This window comes from Sciurus vulgaris, assembly GCF_902686455.1.
Source record: "Sciurus vulgaris genome assembly, chromosome: 9".
In the NCBI taxonomy this organism is placed as follows: Eukaryota; Metazoa; Chordata; class Mammalia; order Rodentia; family Sciuridae; genus Sciurus; species Sciurus vulgaris.
In genome coordinates, this window is record NC_136469.1 from 126,464,997 (window position 1) to 126,488,802 (window position 23,806).

At 50.8% G+C, this 23,806-nt stretch overlaps 1 protein-coding gene and 1 long non-coding RNA gene across 2 annotated transcripts in view; one reads left to right on the forward strand and one right to left on the reverse strand.

Annotated features, from left to right (window-relative positions):
* Nucleotides 1-1,248, forward strand: part of LOC306669476 — a 32,289-nt gene extending 31,041 nt beyond the window's left edge. Inside the window, exon 2 of the long non-coding RNA XR_013766128.1 lies at nucleotides 1,017-1,248. This is a non-coding gene — a long non-coding RNA (uncharacterized lncRNA). The remainder of the gene's footprint in view (nucleotides 1-1,016) is intronic.
* On the reverse strand, nucleotides 1-23,291 carry SLC34A2 (solute carrier family 34 member 2). Its single transcript, XM_079153480.1, has 13 exons — nucleotides 23,138-23,291; nucleotides 13,279-13,381; nucleotides 13,056-13,190; nucleotides 11,845-11,973; nucleotides 10,380-10,523; nucleotides 9,195-9,306; nucleotides 7,060-7,255; nucleotides 6,280-6,375; nucleotides 5,502-5,622; nucleotides 4,360-4,527; nucleotides 3,259-3,375; nucleotides 3,046-3,170; nucleotides 1-2,856 (listed from the first exon to the last, which is right to left on the reverse strand). The coding sequence occupies exons 2-13, from the start codon at nucleotides 13,376-13,378 to the stop codon at nucleotides 2,224-2,226; spliced, it is 2,076 nt and encodes a 691-aa protein (XP_079009606.1). The 5' UTR covers nucleotides 13,379-13,381; nucleotides 23,138-23,291; the 3' UTR covers nucleotides 1-2,223.
* Nucleotides 23,292-23,806: the final 515 nt, after the last annotated feature.

Below are 23,806 nucleotides of genomic sequence, written 5' to 3' on the forward strand. Positions count from 1 at the left end.
ACCTTTTTTAAATTTTGAAACAGGGTTTTGCTAAGTTGCTGAGGCTATCCTCAAACTTGCAATCCTCCAGCCTCAGCCTCCACCAGGAGCATTGGCATGAACCACCTTTGCCCCGTGAGTTATGCAACTTCAGTGATCACACAAAAGCTCTTTACGTTTGCATTCAAACCTGCCATTGCACAGTACAATGATGAATGGTGACGCTCATACTACCACCTTAAGTCTGAATTTGTTTTAGCATGTCACTCCATAGCCAGTCTCCCTTGCACATCAAGGAAGACACCACAAAGGGAAAGCTTTGTGTTCCATAGGTCTCCCCCTGAATGTTTACAAGAGGCCCCCACAAACTATGCAGCTGCCCTGGTGGCGGGTGGTTAGGGTTAGACAAGGGTCACCTCCCAGCTTCAGGAAACACCCAAGGAGGCACTTATTTCTTTGTGATTGAAATACCACACACTCCTGGGTTTGATCATCCTTTAATTCTCCCCTCCCATAACCAGTAAAAAAAAAAAAAACAGAAAAATACAATCAACTCAGGTACAAGGATTCCATTTTTAAAAATCAGAGTGCAAAGATAGCCACGGCCACTGCCCAGGTTTAACTTACATATTTACAGTGTGCGTGGTGGCATGGCCACAGAGGCGGGTTTGAAGGCAGAATTACAAAATATACAAAGATGGTCTTTTGTGCTTTACATCTTAGAATCCTGCCTCATTTCCAAATGAGACACTATAAAACACAAATCATAGACTGTTCACTATATAACTTATGAAAAATGCTGTACAGTTGTGTGACTATAAATATAGAGAATGGCTCTTTTGGGGAATCGTTATCTACATGGGGGAAGGTCAGAGAGGACTCAGCTTGGTACCCCAACCTGTCAAGATAGGGAGGCTGGGATGGGGAGGACAGGGTCTTGGAGCATAGCTACACAGACTCCTCCTCAGTCCCAGATGAGGCTGAAGCTCTCACCTGCTGGGGGAGTATTACGACAGTCCAGGTGAGCGACAGTCCAGGTGAGCAGCAGGGGTGGAGATAAAGCAGGGGGCTCTGGGAGGCAGAGAGAAGGCACCTGGGACATGGAGTGCACCTCGTAACCCTCAGCCACACAATCACAGCCCCCAGGGCAGTCTAGCTGCACCCAGCTTCCTCCAAGAAGTTTGGGGCTTTGTAGGTGTGGCGAGAGGAGGGCCGGAAAACAAAGGAAAACGTTTGAAGAGACTCCAGTGGGTGCACGTGTGGGTGAGAGGGTGGAGGGAAGTTGACCTCTGGCCCAGGAAGTTATACAATGACTTGAGGAAGTGGAGGCAAACAGACCTGTCCCAAGAGCAGGCGATTCCTGGCACTTGAGGCGGGGAGCTTAGTGGGCTTGCATCTTCTATTCAAAGAGCTCCAACACTAACTAATTCTATCTGGTCAAGAAAGTAGCATCAATGCAGCCTCAATGGCTTCGATCAATTTGACTTCTAGTTAGCCCGAGGATATCTGGCAGACCAAGATCTCCCCAAATCTGTCTCTCTCTCCCCCTCTTTCTGTGAGCCAAACGTATCCTGACCCTCTCTCTGTAGCTCAGGTGTGGCTCACATCCTGGAAACTTGACAAGGACACTGCAGGTAAACTGCCTGGACCATCCACACCTGCCCAGGTAAAGCACTCCCGGCGGGGGTGGGGAGCGCTGAGAAGCGGGAAGCCCACACGCATGGTCTTCAAGTCTCCGAACAATCGCTCTGTGCCCTCAGCAGGGCTGCTCTAGGCAGGGATGCCTGTGAGCAGGAGCTCATGGGGGAGGTGGGTCTTTGCTAAGAAAGTTGTACCCGGGCTTCATCTCGATCGAGGACAGCTTTGTACACATGTATATACACACCGTCACATAGGCACCTTCGAGAACCTTCCATAAATCCCTCCTGGGGGCCTTTTCTTTCTGAAGAACAGATCCTACTGCACCTGTGTGCAGGAGTGGCTGTGGTCACCTGTCTACTCAGCTTCGTTGTCCACGTCTCCTTTACTGTTGCCCTGTGCCTTCTGGGAGGAGGGACCAAAGGTGCAGGAGCTGACATAAAACTGTCCTGCAAGCTGACATCCTAAGGAAGGGGCAGGAGAGCTAGGAGTGACGTCAACTGTTCCCTAGTAGGGAGCAAATCCCCCCGAGTAAGCAAAAGGCACGCAGAAGCAGGAAGGGTGGAGCACGCGGGACCTGAGGTCTTCCCCAACCTCTGGCCGTCCCTAGAAGGCCGTGCTGTTGGAGATGGCCTTGGTGCCCGGGGCATCTGCCTGGGCCTTGACCTCATGCGGGGCCTCTGTGCTCATGGCTATGTTGTCAAAGGCCTCAGGGGCCTTGATGGGAACACCCTGCCCCTCCTGCACCTCCTCCAGGTCCTCGCAGCATTTGCTGCAGCGGCAGCACTTGCCACAGCCACACATCAGGCAGCACACCCGGCAGCACACGCGGCAGCAGCAACAGCAGCGCTGCTGGAAGCAGCTGGTGGCCAGGGAGATGAGGTTGTCCCAGGGCTTCAGGGAATGCATCCACAAGGGCAGGAAGTTCCAGTTGCGGAGCTTTGTGGGCAGGATGCGCGGGCAGCGGGACTGCAGCAGACGGAGGCAGACCACCAGCAGCAGCAGGAGGACGATGGGCACCCCCACGCCCACCAGCACCGGCCAGCCAGCCAGTGAGAGGCCGAACACTGTCAGCGGGGTCAGGAAGAAGAAGAAGATCAGGTAGAACACAGCAAACCAGCGGTACTTGGCGGAGATGTTGCCCAGCCCCTTCGCCAGGCGGATGGGCAGGCGGGTGAATGGGATCGGGTACCACAGCAAGATGCCGGAGATGTTGAAGAAAAAGTGGCACAGGGCGATCTGGAACACAGGAGGTGGACAGGTGAGGAGGGGAGGTGTGGTGGTGCGTGCCCAGAATCCCAGTGACTCGTGAGGCTGACGCAGGAGGATCTCAAGTTCGAGGCCAGCCTCAGTAACTTACTAAGACCCTGTCTCAAAAAAACAAAATAAAACAACCCCAGGGACCCGGCCCTTGAAGCATGTCCCCACCTGGAGGGAACTCTTGAGAGTGTTGCCCGGGCTGGCTAAGGCGGCCAGGATGGCGGTGGTGGTGGTGCCGATGTTGGAGCCCAGCGTGAGCGGATACGCCCTCTCAATGGTTATCACCCCGAGACCTGGCGAAACAGAGTTCATGACATCAGGCCCTGGGGATGACTGGAAATGGTCAGGGTGGCCTGAGACAGAGGCCAGGGAGATACTCACCGATCAGCGGGGTCATGGCAGATGTGAACACGGAGCTGCTCTGCACAATGAAGGTCATGCCCGCCCCCACGAGGATGGCCAGGTAGCCGGTCACCCAGGCAAAGGGGAAGGGGAAATCTGCAAGACAAAGACAAGGACATCACGACTCTCTGGCCAAAACTGGGCGGGATCTCTATGGGCATTTCCTTAGGATCCCAGGACAGAGTGTGCTGGAGGCAGAGGCCACCTCCCATGGGGGCTGGGGCTGCCAAGTGGACGTTTAGGCCCCTGCTTCCCCCCTGCTCTTTGACCCTGCAGTCAGGTGAATCAGGGGTATAGGTGTAAAGATAAAAACAAGATGCACTGGCGTCTCCATGGAAAACTCAAGCACCCCCATAACAGCCATCCTTCCCAAAGCACCAGCCCACATGGAGGTCAGCACATTCTCGCTGGTGTCCAAAATGGCACACCTTCCACCTCTTTCCACCTAACAGTGTGGAGAAAATGCAGCTGCTGGGCATGACCCTAAGAACCCAGCCCTCTGCCCCACCTGCCCCAGATCAGGCCCTGCCTGCCTGGCCAGCAGGTCACACAGTTCACACTTAGTGCAACAAGGGGAGGCAGACCTCCCTCCGTGAGGCTTCAGGGGCGGTGATGTCAGCCTGGTGAGCTCTCATTGGCTGGAACCCCTTACTAGGCAGACCTCCTCTTGGCCAGTGAGTTTCACTGGCTGCCTCAGGATGCTGGGCTCTTTATCCAGAATCCTTTCAGGAGTGAAGAGAAGTAAATACAAACGTGGGTTCCTGGTACCCTTTCCCCAAGGGCTCCTGATAGGCCCAGGGAAGGCCTCAGCATATGGAATCTGCCAGAGGGAAGTCCTACCTGGGGGCTCTGGATGTGAGCTGGGTCTTCTCAGGCCCTTGCTGGCTGGTGATGGAAATATGTACCTGCCCCAGACCCACCAGGACATGAAGGAGAATTCCCACCTTAACCTCTGCCTCTGATGAGATCCGAGAGAGACTCCGTGCCCAAGCCATCACAGGATGGAAATCCAAGGAGCCCCCAGGGGCGGCCACACCACCACATCCCTGGATGGGCCAGGGTGAGCGGCGGGGCACCTACCAGTGTTGAGGGTTTTCTTGATGACAACCGCCACCCGCCCCTTGAGCACGGAGCCCAGGAGCTTGACGATCATGATCAGGCAGCCGCAGAGAAACAGCAGGGAGACAATCAGCAGGATGATGCCCACGGCGAGATCCGGGAGGTTGAAATTCACGAAGATGTGCTGGCCTAGGGAGACACGGAGAGCCGCGTCAGAGCGGGCAGGGCCAGGTGGCTCGGATTCCTTTGTTCCACATCCTTCTCCCTCACAGTAACAGAATCTCGGGGACACACATGGCAGCTGGGGAAGAAAGGCAGTCCTTCCCAGCCTCCTCTGCAGCAGGGTGTAGCCCTGAGACAATGTTCTGGACAGTCGGACGTTCTGAGGCTGAAAATGAAGTGAGGGGCCAAGAAGTTAAAAAAAAAAAAAAAAAAAAATCACATCCAGTTGGGGGCAGATCCAGGTCTGCAGCCCATTCCTTCCTCCTCTAAATCCCTGCATGTTTTTTTTTTTTTGTTTTTGTTTTTTTTTTTAAAACTTGTGATACAGCACAGTGTTTGGAGGTATTGCTCCTGTAGAGTTGTTGTTTTGCAGTGTCACAGCATGTCCCCATATTAATTTCAGCAAACCACAGTTATGTCATATGGATGTGTAGCAATCAGAACATTGACGTTTCACTTAATTCTGTGATATAATCACATCTGGAGCATCCAGGTATTCTGCTCAGAATTAATGTCAGCTGTCAAGGGGGAAAGTGATATATAAGAAGGTCCCTAAGGAAAAATCAGAACTAAGGATATGAGTTGGAACAGATCAGATCACAAGCGGCAACATTAAAAAACTCGCAGGTATTAAAAGCATCGGGCAGGCCCAGTGTCTTGCGTAGGGCCAGCTGTGCAGAAGGGACTCGCAGGTATATCTGTGCTGTGTGGGTCCCACATCAGGCTTCAGATCCTCATTCTGCCCCTTCGCATGGGACCCTGGGCCTGTCCCTTAGCCCCTACGCCGGGGCTCCTCTGCTGTGCGACTCACTCCTCCCTGTCTGATGTAGGTCTGGTGCTAGAGCATGCACTGCCCTTTCTTCCCCTTCCTGGGCTCCTCAGGAGCCTCCTTACTCCCACCCCACAGCCTGTCCCAGTGGCTGGTTTGCGGATCCACTCACACTTGGCAATGTTCTCCTTGTAGGTCACATTCTTGATGGTCCAGGTGTAGATGCCATCCGTCCAACAGAGCGAAGGGGAAGTGCAGTTCGCAGGAGAGGGAACGGTGACATTCATCTGAGTCTAAGAGACACACATGTTTAGGCAAGCACTTTTGGTGGGAAATGCTTGGAAAGGTGAGCAGGGCAGGGAGTGGGCACCACACTTGTAGGTGCTATGGCTCCGTCATGATGCCCTTCACCTTTGCAGGCCTGGCTTGTCATCTTAAATAAAAGGCTCTTGGAACAACCAGGACAAATGAAATGAATCTTCACCATTTAGAAGGTCTCATTTTTTACACTCGGTTCTGATCTTTACTGCCCCACAAAAACCAAACACTTATGTCCTGGAAGCAAGGGTGAGCTGCAGACTCCCTGATGCAGAAGGACAAGAAGCAGTGGGCCTTCTGGGGAGGAATCCTCTGGAAGAGTCTGGAAAGTGGGAGATGCCACCTGCTGCCAGGTCTGTACAGTGGGACACACTGGTTCCACGGGCCTCTCCAAAACTGGGCAGAGAGGCAGCCAGACCAGCCTCTTCCAAAAGACCTAACAGAACTGGGATAACGTATCTGTGGCTCTGTGGGGGCCCTAAGTCCATCCATAATTTCCCAGACTTGATTCAAAAAGGAACCTTGCAGGCCATTTTGATCTTCTAGGCATCTCCATTTTTTCTTCCCCCTTTTCTTTGCCACCTTCAAGGATGCCAGGATTCGCCCACCCGGTAATACTCCTAGAAACTTACCGTGTTTGTAGAAGTTTTGCACCAAATCTTGACCAGACTCTTGTTTTGGGCCAATTCGTTATTCATTGCAATTTGGTGGATGACATTTTTGTCCAGCTGAGGAATGCAATAAATAGAGAAGATGGTCAGCTTGTCCTTGGAACTGAGGAGACAGATGCAGGTGTTGCTGTGAGAGGGTTTGGGGGACAGGAACTCAACTGTGAGCCCTTGGAAGCATGGTCAGGGTGCAGGCAGGCATCCAGATATTAGCAAGGGCTCACTAGATGAATGGATGCTTTTGCTAATGGGCAAGGGCACTGGTATGTAGGAAGCAAGCTGTAGATATTTCCTGACTGGATGCCAGGGAAAACCAGAAGATAGGAGCAAAGGCTCATGGTCCCAGCTGGCGCTCTCCCCAAGAGCAACATCCACAAACCCTCATTCATTTCAATAACATGGACGACAGACACCAGAGACCAGTGGACCAGAGACTAGATGGCCCCTGGGTGAGAGGGCAGTAACCTTTCTCTTTACCTTAGAGTAGGATAACGATTTATCAGGGGTCCATGTAAGAGACAGTAGTGGGGACAAAGTCCCCACTTAAAAGCACTCACTACTGCCATCCCAAAGACGCACTGTTGAGTCAAGCGTTGTTAAAGGCCTGGTGCTCCCAAGTCCTAAAGCCCTGCCTCCCTCGTCTCTTTTCAGAGGCACTACTGAGCGGTGTTCATGAACCCTCATCTCTGCAGGCCAAGTGCCGCGGGCGTGGGAATAGGAGGCTCTTATCCCTGACAGTGGTACCTGAATAATGAGCTTTGTGAAGGGATCTGTTATGACTTTCAGAAGTGCCGGGGCATCTTCTCCATTCTTGAAGTGGAAGGTGTCCACCACCAGGTTGGTCAGGATCTCCAGGTAGTGGGTGGCAGCCTCCAGGGGCAAAAGCACCAGCACGGACAGCCAGTTGAAGAAGTCATGGACCGTGGCCCCTGCAAAAGCCCTGTGGGAGGGAGAGCCCAGCACCCACGTTAGTCAAGGAGCGGGAGGATGGCAGTCCAGAGGTGCCTTGCCAGGTGTCGCCCATCGACGTGTGCACGGCAGGTGAGGCCTGGGAGGCCAGCCAGCAGGTTAGGGCCGGAATCATTCTCTCAGCAACCATCATTTGGAGGAATAGCATGAAGACCCACTTTTGGAAGGGCAACACCAAAAGCAACCTTCTCTTAGAAAGGTCTAGACCAGCAGCAGGCAACAACGTGCTCTACCCCAAGTGAATTCTTAACCATTTAAGAATCTTGAGAGGCTGATGAGTCTCCATAGGAGGCCAGGCTCATATATACCACTGTTTGCCTCTATCCAAGGAGGTCCTTCTTCTCCCTGAACGCTATCCCACCTCCAGATTCATAAACAGTGCTCTATACTTTCCCTTCAGCTAAGAAATTTCCTTAAAAATGATATGAAAGTCATCAGAATACACCCTAAACCAAATGAAACATGGAACATACACAGAAGTGGCTAATAAAATAGGGAGGTGGCACTTAACCTCACTGGTAAATATAACATGGGCAAGTGCAAATTTTCATCTGTCCTATTAGCTACTGTTTTCCAAGGTATTCTTACTCCTCTCAGTGATTCAAGACAGTTTCCAGGGCTGGAGGGTGGCTCAGAGGTAGAATATTTGCCTAGTATGCAGGAGACCCTGAATTTAATCCCCAGCACATAAAAAAAACAAATACAAGATAGAAGTGATTCAAATATTTTCTAGTGGTTTTCGCAAAATGTTTTATAAGCCTCATGTTTGATACAGTAATTATTCTAGGAATCTAAGGAAATAACCCAAACCACTAGGATAGAAAGATGTTGAAAGTATATTTATCTACCCAGAGGGGGCAAGCTAAGTCAATGATGTCGTGATATCCATATAAGTAGGCAAGTCAATATTCTTCCCCTTGTAATAATGAAAACAAACCAATATCTTAAATAGGTAAAAGTGGATGGAATCCCAGTTGTGCTCCACAATTAAGTATTTCACCTCCTTGAACTTCAACATAAATAAAACAGGGTATAGAACACCCTGCTTGGCTCCATGAGAAGATCAAATTAGAAAATGCCCAGTTTAATGTATATTATTACTGTGACCATCAGGACATTTCATCAGGGACCACACGAAGTGGCTCAGGGAAAATAAAGGACCCCAATGACACCCACTCACTGCCAGTTCACCAACAGACAAGGGATGACGTTTGCTGTCTCCCCATCAGCCTACAGTAACGTCACCTGCTTGACCACAAGGTAATCACATAGACACACAGGCAACCGTGTCTCTATTTTAATGAGCTCTGGTAAAGCCTATAGCCAGGTGGAAGTGAAGCCAGGAAATGTACTTAATTTTCACATTAATCTTTTTGGAAGAAAAGGGTTCCCTTTGCCTATGTATTCAACCTGCTCTATTTTCAGATCTTACACATCCACAAAAATGACATTTTGCCTTTGATTGACATGCTAGTGAACAATGGGAAAACGTGGCCCCAGCCTAGCTGGCCAAAAATGGAAGTTTTAGGAAGTTGTAATTATCTATGACTAAGTGAGACAGTAAATTCTACCCTGACTGGCTGCTTTTCAGCTTCCCCACCCAGCAGCAGCCTTCCAGCGAGAGCTAGCGTTGACTGAGCCCTGGCCATGTGCAGGGCACCTTGCCCAACACTCGCCAGCATGGCTGTGTTTAATCCTTGAGATAAGCAGGTGGGGAGAGATGCCATTATTGTCCTGGTATGCAGACTAGGGAGCAAAGTGTGATCAACTGGGGAGCATGTGACCTCAGCCCACGCTGGACTCCCCGGGCTACCTGCAGGAGCCTGACGGGCATGCACTCCTGGCTCTGGGTGGGTCCTATGGCGTGGTGCACGACAGGCCTGATGGCCAAGGCTGGTTGAGCCCCTTACCTCCTGAACTCACTGCGGTCTCCGGCCTGCATGAGCGCCACGATGGTGTTGGTAATGGAGGTCCCGATGTTGGCCCCCATGATGATGGGGATGGCCGCCCGCACGGTCAGCACTGGAGGTTGGAAGGAGTCGTTAGCGTTTCAGAAGGCAGCCTGGCCGCGTTCTGAGCTCACTCATGCTGGTGTCTCCTAAAGCAGCTGTTCAGCCTCTGGGAGTCGCGCATACGACCGTGCCTCTGATGAAAACCAGGACGGATCACCAGAGACATCTGAACGAAATGCCTGCACCTAACCCTGGGTCATCCACAGAGAGGGCAAAACCCTCCTATGGACTCAAGTCAAAGGTGTCTTTTCTCCTCACTATCACAGATGTGACTCAGCTGTTAGGAACATAGAAGAGTGAGCAAATGAGTCCAGGACTCATGGGGATGGACTCGGTTTTACAGGGCATTAGGGCTTTCATTTAAGAAGGAGTCAGACACACACTGGACATCAAACTCCTCTGTATTGACCAGGCAAATCCTGGAAGGATCACTTCCTCTAACAAAGTCAGTATAGGACCACTCTCTTCTGACATAGAAAAACGTAACACTTGGAGACCCAGTTATCTTCCTCTAAAATGCCCCACAAAAAAATCCTGGTTCATTTTGGTTAAAATGCGGGTTTGAGCTGAAAAAATAAAAACACTTCCAAGTGACCCCACCCCCACAACCTGCCCGAAGGTCAATCCCAACTTCAGAGCAAATATCAAGCACGGCAAGTTTGGAACAAGGTCTCTAAGTCCAGTTGTCCCAAAGCCAATGTAATTAGATGCCTTCATGGTTACTACTGAGTGGCCCAGTGCAAAGGAACTTTCTCAATTGATGGAAATGTTCAATATGGTAGGTGCCGGAAACATCAGCCACTGGGTACGTGAGATGTGACCAGAACAGAGCAATCGAATTTCATATTTTAAATCCACTAAGGTTAAATGAAATTAGACACATGGTATCTGGAGTGGACACTGTATGTCTAGAAAATTCAGACCAGAGACCAAGCATCAGGTCTATTTTTGGACCCAGCCATCCACATGGAAACAGAAAGTTGCTGGGATCAAGGTGCGACACACCGTGGTTGGAGAGATAATGGTGACAGGGCTCAGACATATTCAGTGTAAATTCCAGATGGACAGGGTGTCGGGACTCACGTGAGGAGGCCACCATGCTGACGATGATGGAGGAGGAGGTGCTGGAACTCTGCACCATGACGGTCACAAGCACCCCGATCATCAGCCCCGCCAGAGGGTTGGACATGATAGAATTGTTGTTGAAGAACTGCCCGGCCACTTTTCCTGAAAGACACAATGAACACATGAGGGCCCAGCGTCCAACACAGGCCCTTTGGGATCTTGCTTCTTCCCTGCACCGCCCTGGTGGGTGGGAAACCTGGCACTGGCGGTCTGTGTGCTTCCCTCCACCCCTCTGACCTCGCTCCATCTGCCATCAGCTCCTCGTTCCATGTCCCCGTCTCTGCAGGCTCCCACCCTTCAACTGCTCCTTGAACAGGCCTTTTGCTCCCTCACCTTCTGATCATGAGCCTGACCTCAATGGTGTGCCAGGCCCAGTGGGCCTCCTCTGCCCAGCCCCCAGCTCCAGCCTCAGCCTCAGCCTCAGCCTCAGCTCCAGGGGTCGACGGAATGCTGGCAGTCATCCTTGAGGGCGTGGCTCTGCCACCCTCCATCCCTTCCCTGACCCATTTTATAATGAAGACCCAGGCCACAGAGTGGATGTGACTTGGAGACGATCGGAAGCAGGAACGGAGCCCCTCACAGTATCAGCTTTCTTGCTTTCTGATTATCTCCAAGTCACAGCTGCCACAGATCAGGGGGACTAGAATAGCCCAGTAGGCTGTCTGCCCCTTCTGCTTCCCCATGAGAGCCCCCTGCCAAGTTTCCCAAGCCACTAAGATGGACTCTTGAAAGGGACACTGAGAGGTGCAGGATCTCATAGTTCTTAGTGCCACCATGATGATCTGAGGCTGAGTCCCAGTGGGGTAATTACAGGCTCTGACTCTCGGATCCTGAGAGTCAGTCAGTGATCTGAGCCTCCATCCTCTCCTCTAAACGGGAAGGGCTTTGAGAAGGAACGTGGAGACCAGGTCTTCATTGCAAAGGTAGCCAAGCACCTCTTGACCTTATTTCCGGGTTCCTCGCATGCTGCGTGGCCACTTGCCTGGGAGATGTGCGGCCGTGTGTGTGGCTACAGATCCCCCAGCCAGGGGACCTCTGACCCTCTAACCTTCCCAGCTTGGATTTTTTTTGTAGTTGCTTTGGGCTAAGAGCATTCTTTCTTATTCTGTAATCTCTGGGCAGAGAGGCCAAGAGACAGCAGGGAATCCCTCAGATAAGTCCTGAGGTCAAACAGCTTCCTGCCTGGGGTTAGTGAACAAAGGTGAGGGTGATAGGTTGGTTATCCTGGTTTCTGGCCGGAGTTGCCTGGGCCAGGTGCGAGCTCTGTGAAGGCCTCAGTTTTCTCCTCTATACAATGGGAGGCATAGACTTCCCAAGATGATCTGAGACGGTTCGAGTCCTGGCCATCTCTAGGCTGCAGCTAGAGAAGCTTCAACTGTGACTGTCCAAACCCAATTCAGTGCCCTGCGCCTTTCATCCATACCTCCAACCAGCTGGAAGGCACTGCTGAGGACATCCAAGGAGCACACAAACAAGTAGAGGAATCCCAGGAGCAAAATGAATTTCCCAATCCCTTGGAAGACGCAAAGGATCTTCCCTTTGGTGTCTCTCTCTGCAGCGGGAGGGGAAAGAAGGCACAAAGCTTTCAGTGTCTGCAGCCCTGGGGCTCACGGCTCCCACCTCCCCTCCGGCCAGGCTCTTCTGTCTTGCAAGGCCTGGAGTGGGTGTGCAGGCTGCTGCAGTTTTCTGAGCAGTCCCCACTGAGGTACATGTCATTGCCCCCGCCCCCCAATACCATGTCTCTAAAGGATTTGCATCTGGGTGGATGAAGGGTTCACTGAGTGGCCTAGAGCACAGCCAGCCAGAGCAGGCTCCACGCAGCTGAACCACAGGGTCCAGGGGAGGCAGTAAGAGCACTCCTCACCTGCTAAGTGCAGGGTCAGAGATAAGGGCCCTCCAAAGTACCTTCAGAACACCACAGAATATTTCCTAGAATGAGACGGCTCGGGAGCAATCACAGCCTCCATCTGAGGAGGGCTTGGGCCCCTATATCCAGGGATGCTGCATCCTTCACCACTGTTTCCTGTGCTCAAATTGGTTCTTGCCTCCTCCCAACCGTTCCCCTCCTCCCTCTCCACCCACCCTGGCTGCCTGACCTCACACCCTGACCTTGGAAATGGGGTATTTACTTGCACCCCAGCTGTCCTAGCTGTCCCCTTCCTGTCTTCTGGAAGCTTTTCCTGACGCCCCCGCTTAGGTGAGGGACCCCTCTGAGGGGCTCCATCCATAGCACCTGTACCCATAACACCTCCAATCACACCCAGAACCTGGGAGCACACGATGGAGTATAAGGAGCACAGCAATCTGTCTTAGTTATAGCCCTACTGCCTGGCACACGGGTTGAAAGAATAAGTAAGAGATCATCAGCAATTGTGCCTTGACATTAATCTCCAAAATGAGGGTGGCTTCCCCTGCCAGGACTCCAGTTTTTCTGACTTATTTCTTTTCCAGTGCTGGGAAGGAAACTCAGGGTCTTGCACATGCTGGGTACGTGCTCTCCCACTGAGTTACATCTCCAGCCCTTAGGATCCTGGTTCTAAGAGCATTGGAACAATGAAGAGGAAGAGCGATTTGAAGGAGGTAACACTGAACAGGCAGGTCTCCTCCTGCCAGCCTCTGCTGCCTCCTGTTTACCTGACCACTTGATCCCAGTGTCCTGGAGTGCAGGTAGGTCCCAGGGGTCTTCCACCTCAGTGGGCTCCTCTATCAGAGTCGCAGTGGAGTACGAGGGCAGAAGTTCAATCTTGGGTGCAGGACCTGTGCTGTCATCTGCCCAAAGAAGCAGAGGCCATGAGCATCAGACTCGCAGCTCTCAGGGCCTGGCAAGGGCCCACCTGCGGCAGATGAGGTCACTTACTTTTGCCCGTCTCCTTGCCTTTGGACTGATGAGTTGAGGCCCCTTCGATGTATTTATTGGGGTTGGGCTGGGCATTTTCCAACTCAGGCCAAGGAGCCATGGTCTGTGGGACAGAAGACAGAGCTTTAAGAGCAGCCATTGAAAAGAGGCCGCATGCAGCTGGCAGAGAAAGGAGAACCGTCAGTGTCGAAGCCTCTACTGGGAAGGGAAAGATGTCTGATTGTTCTAAACCCCATATCCTCTCTCCACCATGCTCCATGCTGTCACTACATCAAGTTCCTACAGTATGTCCATTTTAGCCTCAAATCTAGACCATTAGTTGTGCTTCTTTTGCTCCCTTGAATTTCTTTGTCACAGCCGGTGTTGATTCTTGCACTGATCACAAGCGGAAAGTCAATCCATCCACCATCATCTCCTGAGATGCCGAATCCTGGTGACTGTCAGATGGACACCCATCTGCCACATGCATCGAGGCAAGTGGGACCACAAGAGAGCACATGACCTCATCCAGTGGACTTAGCGAACACGTACGACTTCATGTGCCTGCATTGTCAGTACCCCCACACACACCGCCACCTGCTTTCCCTCTACCTGGGTCTTCTGTCACATGGAACACACGGATCTGGCTTAAATTACCACCGTGCTACTCACTAGTAAGTGTGCGTTTAGGTAAGCCCGATTGTGCCCCTGACCATAGCATTAGTTTCCCATCTGTAAAATGGGGATAAATCTTAAAACTTTACACACTTATGAGGCTAATGGTAATATGACATTACTGAGAATAAGGATTTGGAAAGTGCCTGGCATCAAGTCGCCTTCTGATTAATGGCACCTGTTCCTCTTCATAGCAATGACCACTCTGCCATGCTGCTTGGGTAAGGCCCCTTCCTCAGAACCACACTTCCTATCCTTGGGTGGAGGCTTCCTCAGAACCCACTTCCTCCCTCATGCCTGCAGCTACATGCCTCTGGAAACGTCTGGCAATCTATTCATCTATTCCTTGTAGTCTTGTCCTTTGAAACCCGTTAGACAACACAATCCCAAGAACTGAAATGGAAAATTCACAGGAAAGCACCTACAAATGGCTACAATTCTTGCTGAAAACAAAGAGTCCAGTCTCATTAGGTTTCTCAAGAAACCAAATTAAAAGTGACAACTGGCTGGGGATATAGCTCAGTTGGTAGAGTGCTTGCCTGTCAAGCACAAGGCCCTGGGTTCAATCCCCAACAAGGCAAAAAAAAAAAAAAAGTGACAACTAAGGGACAAGTTCTTTTGCAGGTATAACACACTATGCTGGAGAAGACACTGTGAGATAATCACTGAGGAGTTGGTAAAACGTTTCTAGAGCCTCACACACTCGTCATGCATCTTTGACCCCGTCATTTCACTTCTAGGAATTGAGGACGAAGGAATCGTTGCTCTCAGAAAAATTAGAAATAACTGCCTTGTTCTGATCACTTCTTTCAAGAAGACTTCCCAGAACCTGGGTCTGTCTCTTTTCCTCTTCTTAAATCAGGACATTTCCTGCCTACCAGGGTGCCAAGCACTACCCAGAAGGGGCTTTTGTCTTGTTCTTCACCTGTCTGCAGGGCCTGAGGTCCACCTGGCAGGTGGACAATGCCAAAAAAATTTATGAAAGGATGAATGCAACAAAGACCAAAAAGACATTTACCATTCTGTCTTTTATGGGTTTGTAAAATAAAATAGGGAAATTATTGTACTAATTACAGCACATCCATTCAGTGTAACAGCATGTCATTAAAAAAAATGTTACAATGAAAAATGCTTCATATTGTGGGGGGAAAGGCATTTTTGTCCCATTTTCAGCATGATCTCCACAAAGTAAATGAGATCCAAAAATGTTCCATGGAGTTCGGAGTACGTGGTAGAATTGTGATGATTTAAGTTTCCAGAAATTTCCAAAGTCTTTTAAAAGCCACAGCTCTACAACACCTATATTGCTTGTTTTTCAGAGACAGCTGACTCTGGGGTTTGTGGGGTAGCTCAGTGGTCAAGTCCTTATCTAGCATGCATGAGCCCTAGGTTCAATCCCCAGCACTTAAAACAACAACAACAACAACAACAACAAAAAACCATAGATCCTTTGGGGAAGAAACTAGCAATTTTGAAATTCTCCACTTCCAACATGTGCTAAGCTGGGTACTTTTTATGCCACAAGGGTCCAGAACCAATTCCAGTTCTTCCCTTGACATTGTCACCTGTGACAAGTCACTTGACCATCCTATGACTCGGTTTCCCACAAGTAAATGAGGTTTATAACAACGCCTACCACACTGGGTCATTAGGAAGCTTTAAATGAGTAATTCTACAAAGGGCGTAGAACAGTGTGTGTTAAATGAACTGCTTTGCCACGCCCCTTAGCAACCTTGTGAGGGGTTAGGATTATTTCCTTTGTAGAGATGAAAAAACTGCGGATCCCAGGAGTGCGGCCGCTTGGCTCAAGGTCACTGCCCGGATTCAGTTTTCCTGGCTCCAGAGTGTTTACCTCCAATTACTACATGACCCAGCCTGACATGGATCATGTGGAAACACCTACGTGGATGAATGGCAGGAAGGAGTGCCTCAGGAGTTAATAACAGAGTGTGAGATGTTCTGATCAAAGGCCCAACACGAGGCCGGTGGGGAGATGCTTCCACGGGAGGAATCAATGTCCCACTTACTGTGACTGAAGCGGGGAGGCAAGAGGGGCCCGCCATCACGATCTCCAAGCAGCACCTCCCACCTGAGACACTGCGCACATGCGCTCGGCCTGCCTTCTACCTGAGGCCTCCAGGCTTCGTGGGGCATGGGCTGTGGCCATCACTTAAATCTAGCTCTCCCCCAGGTGACCTGCACATGTCCCCACCCAGAACTTTGGAGTCTGTGATTCCGGCCTTCAACCTCCCAGATTCTCAGTCACCTCCAACCACCCTGAATCCCACCAACACCAGGACCTATGGGTTCTCGCTGGAGCACCTCCTAGCACTCAGTCTGGTACCATATTGGTTCTGGTATCACACCCCTGGTCAGGCCTCGCAAGTCCCCGTGTTGACTGGTTTGGGCCCCAGATCTCTCCACAGCTGAGGCTCCCTAACACATAGCTATGATGTGGGTCAATCTGACTCTACATTCTGTTGCTTACCACTTCCAAGTAATCCTTCTCCAGTCATATTTCTCTTAAAAGTGGGACCCTGAACACTAAGAATCCCGCCACTGCCCTGCTGCCTGCGATAGGCCATTCAAGGCCCCCTGAAACTCTAACCACCCACTTGGACTCAGGCCAGGTCCTCCCTCCTCTCTCCAGCCAGATCTGGCCTTCTCCATGCTCCTAGCACATGCTACCAAGTGACTCATCTGGCACTCCATCGCATACCACTGTGACATCTTTTAATTGACTTCTAGTAGCATTTAATGAGCTCCAAAGAACTGCCAGGTGCCATGCTGGTGCCTGCCATATTATCTTCATCTAGATCACACCATTGCAAAAGGAGCCCAGAGAAAAGCAACTCATACCAAGTTGTCCAGCAGGTGAGAGAGAGCCAGTCCTTAAACACAGCTGTCAGTGAGGCCAGGCCCTGCCCACAACACCCTGGGCCATCGCATTGGCATGACTTGTCTTCCTATGGCTCTGATTCCACTCATGGAATTGGGGAAAGGGAATGGTGAGTGGGTTTAACTGGTAGATGATTTGCATTTGAGATGATGTCTATATGGTGCAAGCTATTTCCTAATCTTGACAGGACTGACAATTGGGGCCAGATAGTTCTTATGGGGGAGATGTCCAGGAAACTGAGGGATATTTTATCAGGGCTATGTATCAGGGCCCTTCACTGATGAAACATCAGGAAGAACCCTTATCCTCAGACAACCAAAAATGTCCCCAGACATTGTCAAATACCCCAAAGGGACTGAGAACTATTGCTCCAGAGTTTCAGAAACTGGACTGAGATCCCAATTCCCTGGGTTCAAGTGCAAGCTTTGCTGTGTCATCTTGAGATAGTCAGCCTTGCCTCTGCTTCTACACATGTTAGACAAGGAAAATATTTGTCAAGGATTCCTGTGATGATTAATTCCCCAGGACAGAGTCTGACACATTATAAACTTGGTGTGCTTATCATTTATCTTAAGTATGGATATATTGTAAGTATGGCATAGAACGTAAGATTTACATAAATTAAAAGCTTAGCAAATGGGACACGAAACTTAATGCTCCATGTTTGCAATAAGCTCTTCAGGGCTACCCACAGACCTGGAGGTCTGACTCTGTACTCCTGGAGGCTCTAAGAATAAAATTTGAAAATTACTGTGACCTTCTACTTTTTTTTTTTTTCTTTTTTTAAATACTGGGGATTGAGCTCAGGGGTGCTTTACCCCAGAGCTACATTCCCCACCATTTTTATTTTGTTATTTTAAGACAGGGTCTCGCTAGCTTGCTGAGGGTCTTACTAAACTGCCCATACTTATGAATATCCAAGTTATAGCAGCAGAGTTCACAGTAGCCAACTAGGGACCCAGCCTAGGAGTCCATCAAGAGATGAATGCATAAAGAAAATGTGGTATATAGACACCATGGAATTTCATCTAGGCATAACGAAAAATAAAAGTATGTCATTTTTGCAGCACAATGGAAGGAACTAGAGACCATTATGTTAAGCAAGAAAGTCCAGGGCCTTATGCTTTCTCTCATATGTGGAGGCTAGAGTGGAAAACGGAAAGAGGTGAGGGAGCTCATGAAAATCCAAGGGAGATCAGTAGAGAAAAGGGACCAGGGGATGGGAGGTGGGGCTGGTGGAGGGGTACTGGGGAATGACATTGGCAAACTATATTGTTACACTCTGTGCATCGGTGAATATATAAACTAATGCCAGCACCATGTACAGCTAATGCACCAATTAAAAATGTGGGGAAACAAAATTGCCCTGCTAGGCTCAAACTGCCATGCTCCTGCCTCCGCCTCCTGAGTTGCTGGGATTACAGGTGTGCACCACCACAACTGGTTTCCACCTCTAACCATCTTCAACTCCAGAGTCATTTTTCTCACCTTATTCACATTTACACTGGCTTCCCAGTTAAAGTCCTCAGAGGACAGGAACCATCTTTTATGCTTTAGGTTCCAGGGCAAAGTAGAAGGGACACAGCAGACAGTTGATTTTGAATGGAGGCGTCAACTTACAAGGTTCACTGAGGATCGCACTTAACCCATGGTGACCAGGGCTACGAAGCACCTCCAGCCTGAATCCTACCGACAGGTGGTTGTCCCTCATCACCATGTGCAAGTTAGGTTGGCCAAGAGTTGGTGGATGAAGCAACTCAAGAGACTGCAACCCAGATGTGGCAGCAACCAACCCCACTGGGGCAATCCTTGCCAGCAGTCAAGTCGGCTAGGAAGGGTGTCTATTTGCCTACACTGTGTTTTGTTACTGGACTTCCATGACTGTTCAGAATCATTTTCTTTGAAGGCCTGAACAAAAAGGTTTCTAGTGAATACAGAAAGCCATGTCCAGGGTCCGACGTCCACATAATTTACTATATTAACACAGGCCATGGACAGTCACCCACTGGAACTCACACTTTGCAGAAGGAAACAAGACAGGATGGCCTATGACCCAGCCAGCTGGAGTGTTCTCAGGATCCCCGCACGAGGTTGGCCTCGTTCCCCTCCCGAGCCTGGTTTACTCTTAGTGCCAGCAAAGAGCAAAGCCACGTTTCTGCTGAATGTCTCCACTCCTTCTTGGAAGTCGTCTTCCCCATTCTGAGTCCAGCTGTTTGTTACAGGTTTCCTGTCCACACACTTCACTGATGAAGTAGCGACACCCCTCCCTCGGTACTTCAGCTTCTGGACCCTGGCTCCCACACCATCACTTTCTGGGTGATCGCGATGCCAGACACGGTTACCCCCTGAAGGAGTCGCAGGTCCACCCACCTGGCACCCTCCCCTGGGATAGATGTCCAGGAATCCATCTGACCGAGCCCAGCTCTCAGGACTGCTGGCCCCTCCCTCCTGGCCCTCTGCACCCCCACAGCTCACACGGCACCCAGGAAGCGGAGACATAAGGACACCTAACAGCTAGCCAGCAGGACACCCCCGGCTGCAGCTCAGCCACACAGGCCCCAAACACCTGGCCCTGCATGTCAGCAGAGCCCCACTGTGTCTGCAGCAAGGCAGTCAGCCTGTGGAGGCTGCGGCGAGGGCTCTGCAGCAGAGGGAGGTCCTGGAGCAATGGGCCCGGACCAGGCAATCATCCCGGGATCCTGGCGGCCCTGGAGTTGCCACCTCTGTAGAGACCATTGTGTTGGACATGCAGCGATAAGAGAAAGACAAGCACCCGGGAGGAAGAGGACTGGCTCTGCAGAGGCTGCCCCTCACTGTACCCTGAGACTTTCTAGACCTCAGTTTCTTTGTCTCAGTAATAGGATGACCATCTCCCTCACAGCGCTGTAGTGAGACCACTGATTAACAAGTGTGAGGCCTGAGCAGATCCTGGCAGTGACGGCCCGGATCTCCATCATGAATGAGAATCATCTCAGTTCTACTGGGTGCTACTCTGCCGTTCATCCTTTCCCAGGCTCAGCCCGGTAGTGAACTCACAGTAAACATTACTCAATAAATGAACCCAGAGCATGTGAGGAAGGTGCCAACCTTTGTCTTGTGATGGGGGAGTACCTCAGGTGGCTTGTGACCTCATGAAATCTTAACAAGGGTTCTTTCTGGGTACAGACAATGAAACGGAAGGACAAAGAATTAAGCGACGTGCCTGAAGCCTCACAGCTGCCTGGGGGTGGTGTCAGGATCTGAACCCAGGACTGTTGGATCCAAAGCCAACCTTTCCATAGACCCCAAAGTTAGAGACAAAGGGAGAAAGAGCCCTCCAGCCCCTGCCAAGCACCAGGGCACAAGGAACCTCAGGACCAGCTCAGCAAGGACTCATGTTTCTGGGAGAGCTGGCTGAATCTGAAGGGGTCACTCCTGCACAGTCATGCAGACAGCAGAAATGCCAGCCAAGAATGCTATAATGACAGGCTGCTCAGTCCCACAAAGGCCTCAGGCATACCGGAGACCTGGACTCAGCAAATCCCAAGTCTTCTGGGCGTCTCGGCCAAACAGAGGTGGTAGTGAATGGGGCAGACGGAGGATGCAGCAGGAAGCTGAGGTCACTATTCCCAGGGACATGACACTGACCCTGCTGGCTGGGCATGAAGGCTCTAGCACTATCAGAGGTCCCTGCAGCCCTTGGCCCCCTCTGAACGCTTAGCCTATCCCCATCTTGTAGGCAGCTGCCACCTCCCTGCATTCCCAAAGCCACACTCCAGCACATTCCTGCCATCTAGGGTGGCAGAGGAGGAAGGGAAACCCCCTCCATTTGGGTAGCGTGGTGCTAGCGATGCCTAGGAAAGAGGGGGCAATGGGGGCCTCAGTCCCCAGCGATCACACATGCCTCCCTGCCCCACCTACCCCACTGTCTAACCCTCTTGGTTCCCCTTCCTGGATCCACACTTATACTCAATGCCAAGAAGAACTGATTCTTTCTCACAAGCCAACCAGAGCCAACTTCTGGGTTCTTCTGGGACTTGCAGGGAAATGTAGGGCACCTGGCAGTCACCCAACCCCGCACTTTGCATTGTCTGTGCCCTTCCAACCAGGACTCGGTCTGGGGCCACCTGTGCTCCAAGTAGCAGCAGCCAAGGCTACCTGAACTGGGGAAAGGAGCCAGGGACAGTGGTCCTGCAGAGCCCAGGACAGACTCGCATTCTCCCACTAGGCAAAGGTCTCCACAAGCACAGGGAAGATGACATGGTAGAATGTTACCAGCCAAATGTTTAGTGTTGTGGGTTCCATGCACAAATATGACCTCACTCACTCTCGCACGCACCTTACATAAATATTTACCCTTTAGCACCATCTTTCCCACTACTCTACAGAGGGGGAGACTGAGCCCGGGGAAATTCATTGCTTAAATACTACCTTCAGAAGCAATTCAAATTCGTGTAGTTCACATTCTCAGTACACCCCAGAAATTCTTATACTTCAAAAGAATGACCAAGACTTCAAAAATGCAAGAGGATAATGGCTACTTTCCCTTAGTCATCACAAGGAAAAAATAATCCAAGGACAGGGTGATCATGCAATGGAGGGTATGTTTGACACTGAGTCAAGAAGCAATGTGTGTTCATGGCCTCAGGTGAATAGTGATTTTAGTTTAAACTGTTGTCGAATGGCACTAATCAGATTCCTTTGAAGACATTTATTCTATCACTTTAAACGTGGGCCCAGTTACCAAACCATATCCTCACAGTGCACATTCTGCTCATATTTATAGTTTAGTAAGATCGTATAATTAACCTGGAACTATATCAATTACTTTGCTTTGTATTAGGAGGATTAAAAGGGCTAAATTTGTAAACATTACAATCTTTTTGCACTTTTGAATTTTTGAATCACTGAGATAAAACATTCCTTGGTATGTCCTGTTCCCTGCTGCTATCCGCATCCTGTCCCCAAAATGGACATGGGGACAGGAGTGAGGACAACCCAGTGGAAGATGGCTCACAGCAGTACTGAAATCCAAGTCACTCTGATCCTGAGAGACGGTTTTCTTCACAAATTGAACTTCGCCTATTCTTATGTCCACTTTGTATCTAGTAATCCAGACACCCTAGTTTCAATGAGATGGTTGAATGATTTGGCAAGGGCTTAGGGGAAGGCAATTTGTTGAGCATCCAAAACTTTTACAAAGGTACCCTTCTTGCTTCCCATTTACAAGACAACAGTAACTAGAGAAAAAAGATTATTATCAGCTGGCATGAAACAAAAGATTCAAACAGCCACTTAACAATCTGAAACAATGACCATGCTGAGACCCAACTTTTAAGACTACCCAACACAGAACAAGTTAAAGAACTGCCAGAATGGGAGGGGAAGGAGGAGAAAAGACAAACATGGCCCAAAGCAATCAGGGACAACCATCCACAAGCTGCCTCCAAGAAAAACATGTTTGGGACATTTGCACCTCACCAAGGGAAAGGAGAGATTCCAGCTGTCCTCATACAGTGCCAGCTACCTGTGGTAGGCATCTGGCCAGCAACCGAAATTAACTCCATAACTGGTGCCCTTCTTTCTGATTTGAAGATGCTCTTCTCCTCCAACTCAACCATCCCTGTACACATCTGTCAGTCATCCCGAACTCTCCTCCTGTCTCTAAAACTAATTGTGGACCCTGTTCTCCCAAGACGCTGAAGAACAGGCCCTTTACTAATGGACACAAACTAGGTCTGACTTCCGTCCCCTTAGATAAGTTAACTCTGCAAATAAGCACTGTAGCACGAGGAAGTCAAGCCTGGGGCATCCCTTCACCCGGCAGCCACCACAATCCTAGAATTTTCAGGGCTGGAAACTCAGATGCAGGGATTAAAAGGGCTAAATTCGTAAACATTGCAACCGGAGATGGTCCCATTTTCCTGTGAAGGGAAGGAAACTTCACCCCAAGAGCTCACAGGAATCTGTTGAGTCACACAGCTAGTTACAGACCCAGCCAAAAGTGAGCACAGCCATCCCACTAAGGTAGTTACCTGGTTCTTCCTAAGATTTCAGACACGGAACCTTTTTTGAATTCCCTGGTGTAGCTGATTAACACCGTCTATAGTGAGGTGTAGCAATCGGAGTTGTCGTAATAGCAGTACACTAAGAAAAAACTTGAAAACTTCTAAGAAAAAGCTTGAAAATACCTAAAGATCATTCTCTTCTGCAGCCCAAAGCCAGCCACGTTCCTCGAGGTCAGCACCAAGGGCTTCCTAAAGAAATTAAGTACGGTTCTTGCAAGGGAGAGGAGGGAACCGGCGCCCTGGCTCCGGCGGTACTCACCAGCGCTGGCTTTGCAGGTAAGGGACTGACGGAGGCAGCCAGGTGGAGCGCAGCGGCGCGCCGGGTATATATAGCGAAGGTGTTGCGCAAAGAGGCCGGCGGCAGTCGCTGTCATCACGCCCCTCGCACATTCCAGGACCGCCTGCAGCCGCCGGGGCACTGCCTACCTGCCGGCTTAATGAGCCCATCGTGACCTCGCCCGCTGAGCGGAGGGAGGACAGGCGGCCGGCCTGCTGCGGGCTGCGGACTGGGGAGAAACCTCAGACGGTCCGGCCTGCGAACGGCCCGAACGGCCCGCGCCCCGTCGGCGCCCCGCGTGCCGCGCCCCGCCCGGCACTGGCCGCACGAGGTCCCGGCGAGCCCGCCCGCCGCACTCCCTGCCCCCCGAGTCTTCCCGTCTCGCTCCTGGGGCGGGAGAGACCAGAGACGCGGAGACACAGATAAAAGCCAATAGGAAACTCAGGGACCAATTCGACACCACAAAGCCAGGCTTGTTGGAGGTGCCCCTGCCGCAGCCTCACCCTGCAGCTGGGCACTTGCTCGCGCTGCCCTGGGTCTGCACTGAGGCGGGGTTGGCCAGCCGGCGGGAGGGGAAGAGGCTGCTCCCACCGCTCCTTCTGGGAGCTTGCCCTGGGTTTGCCTGGCTTTGTCCTGTTCTGCCCGGTGTCG

Excerpts from the sequence above, each read along its gene's own strand:
- SLC34A2 (XM_079153480.1), bottom strand. The coding sequence starts at position 13,378 with ATGGCTCCTTGGCCTGAGTTGGAAAATGCCCAGCCCAACCCCAATAAA. Across the intron at positions 6,376-7,059 it reads TCACAAAGCTCATTATTCAG|CTGGACAAAAATGTCATCCA; the intron begins GTACCACTGTCA and ends TGCATTCCTCAG. Across the intron at positions 3,376-4,359 it reads CAAGAAAACCCTCAACACTG|ATTTCCCCTTCCCCTTTGCC; the intron begins GTAGGTGCCCCG and ends TTTGTCTTGCAG.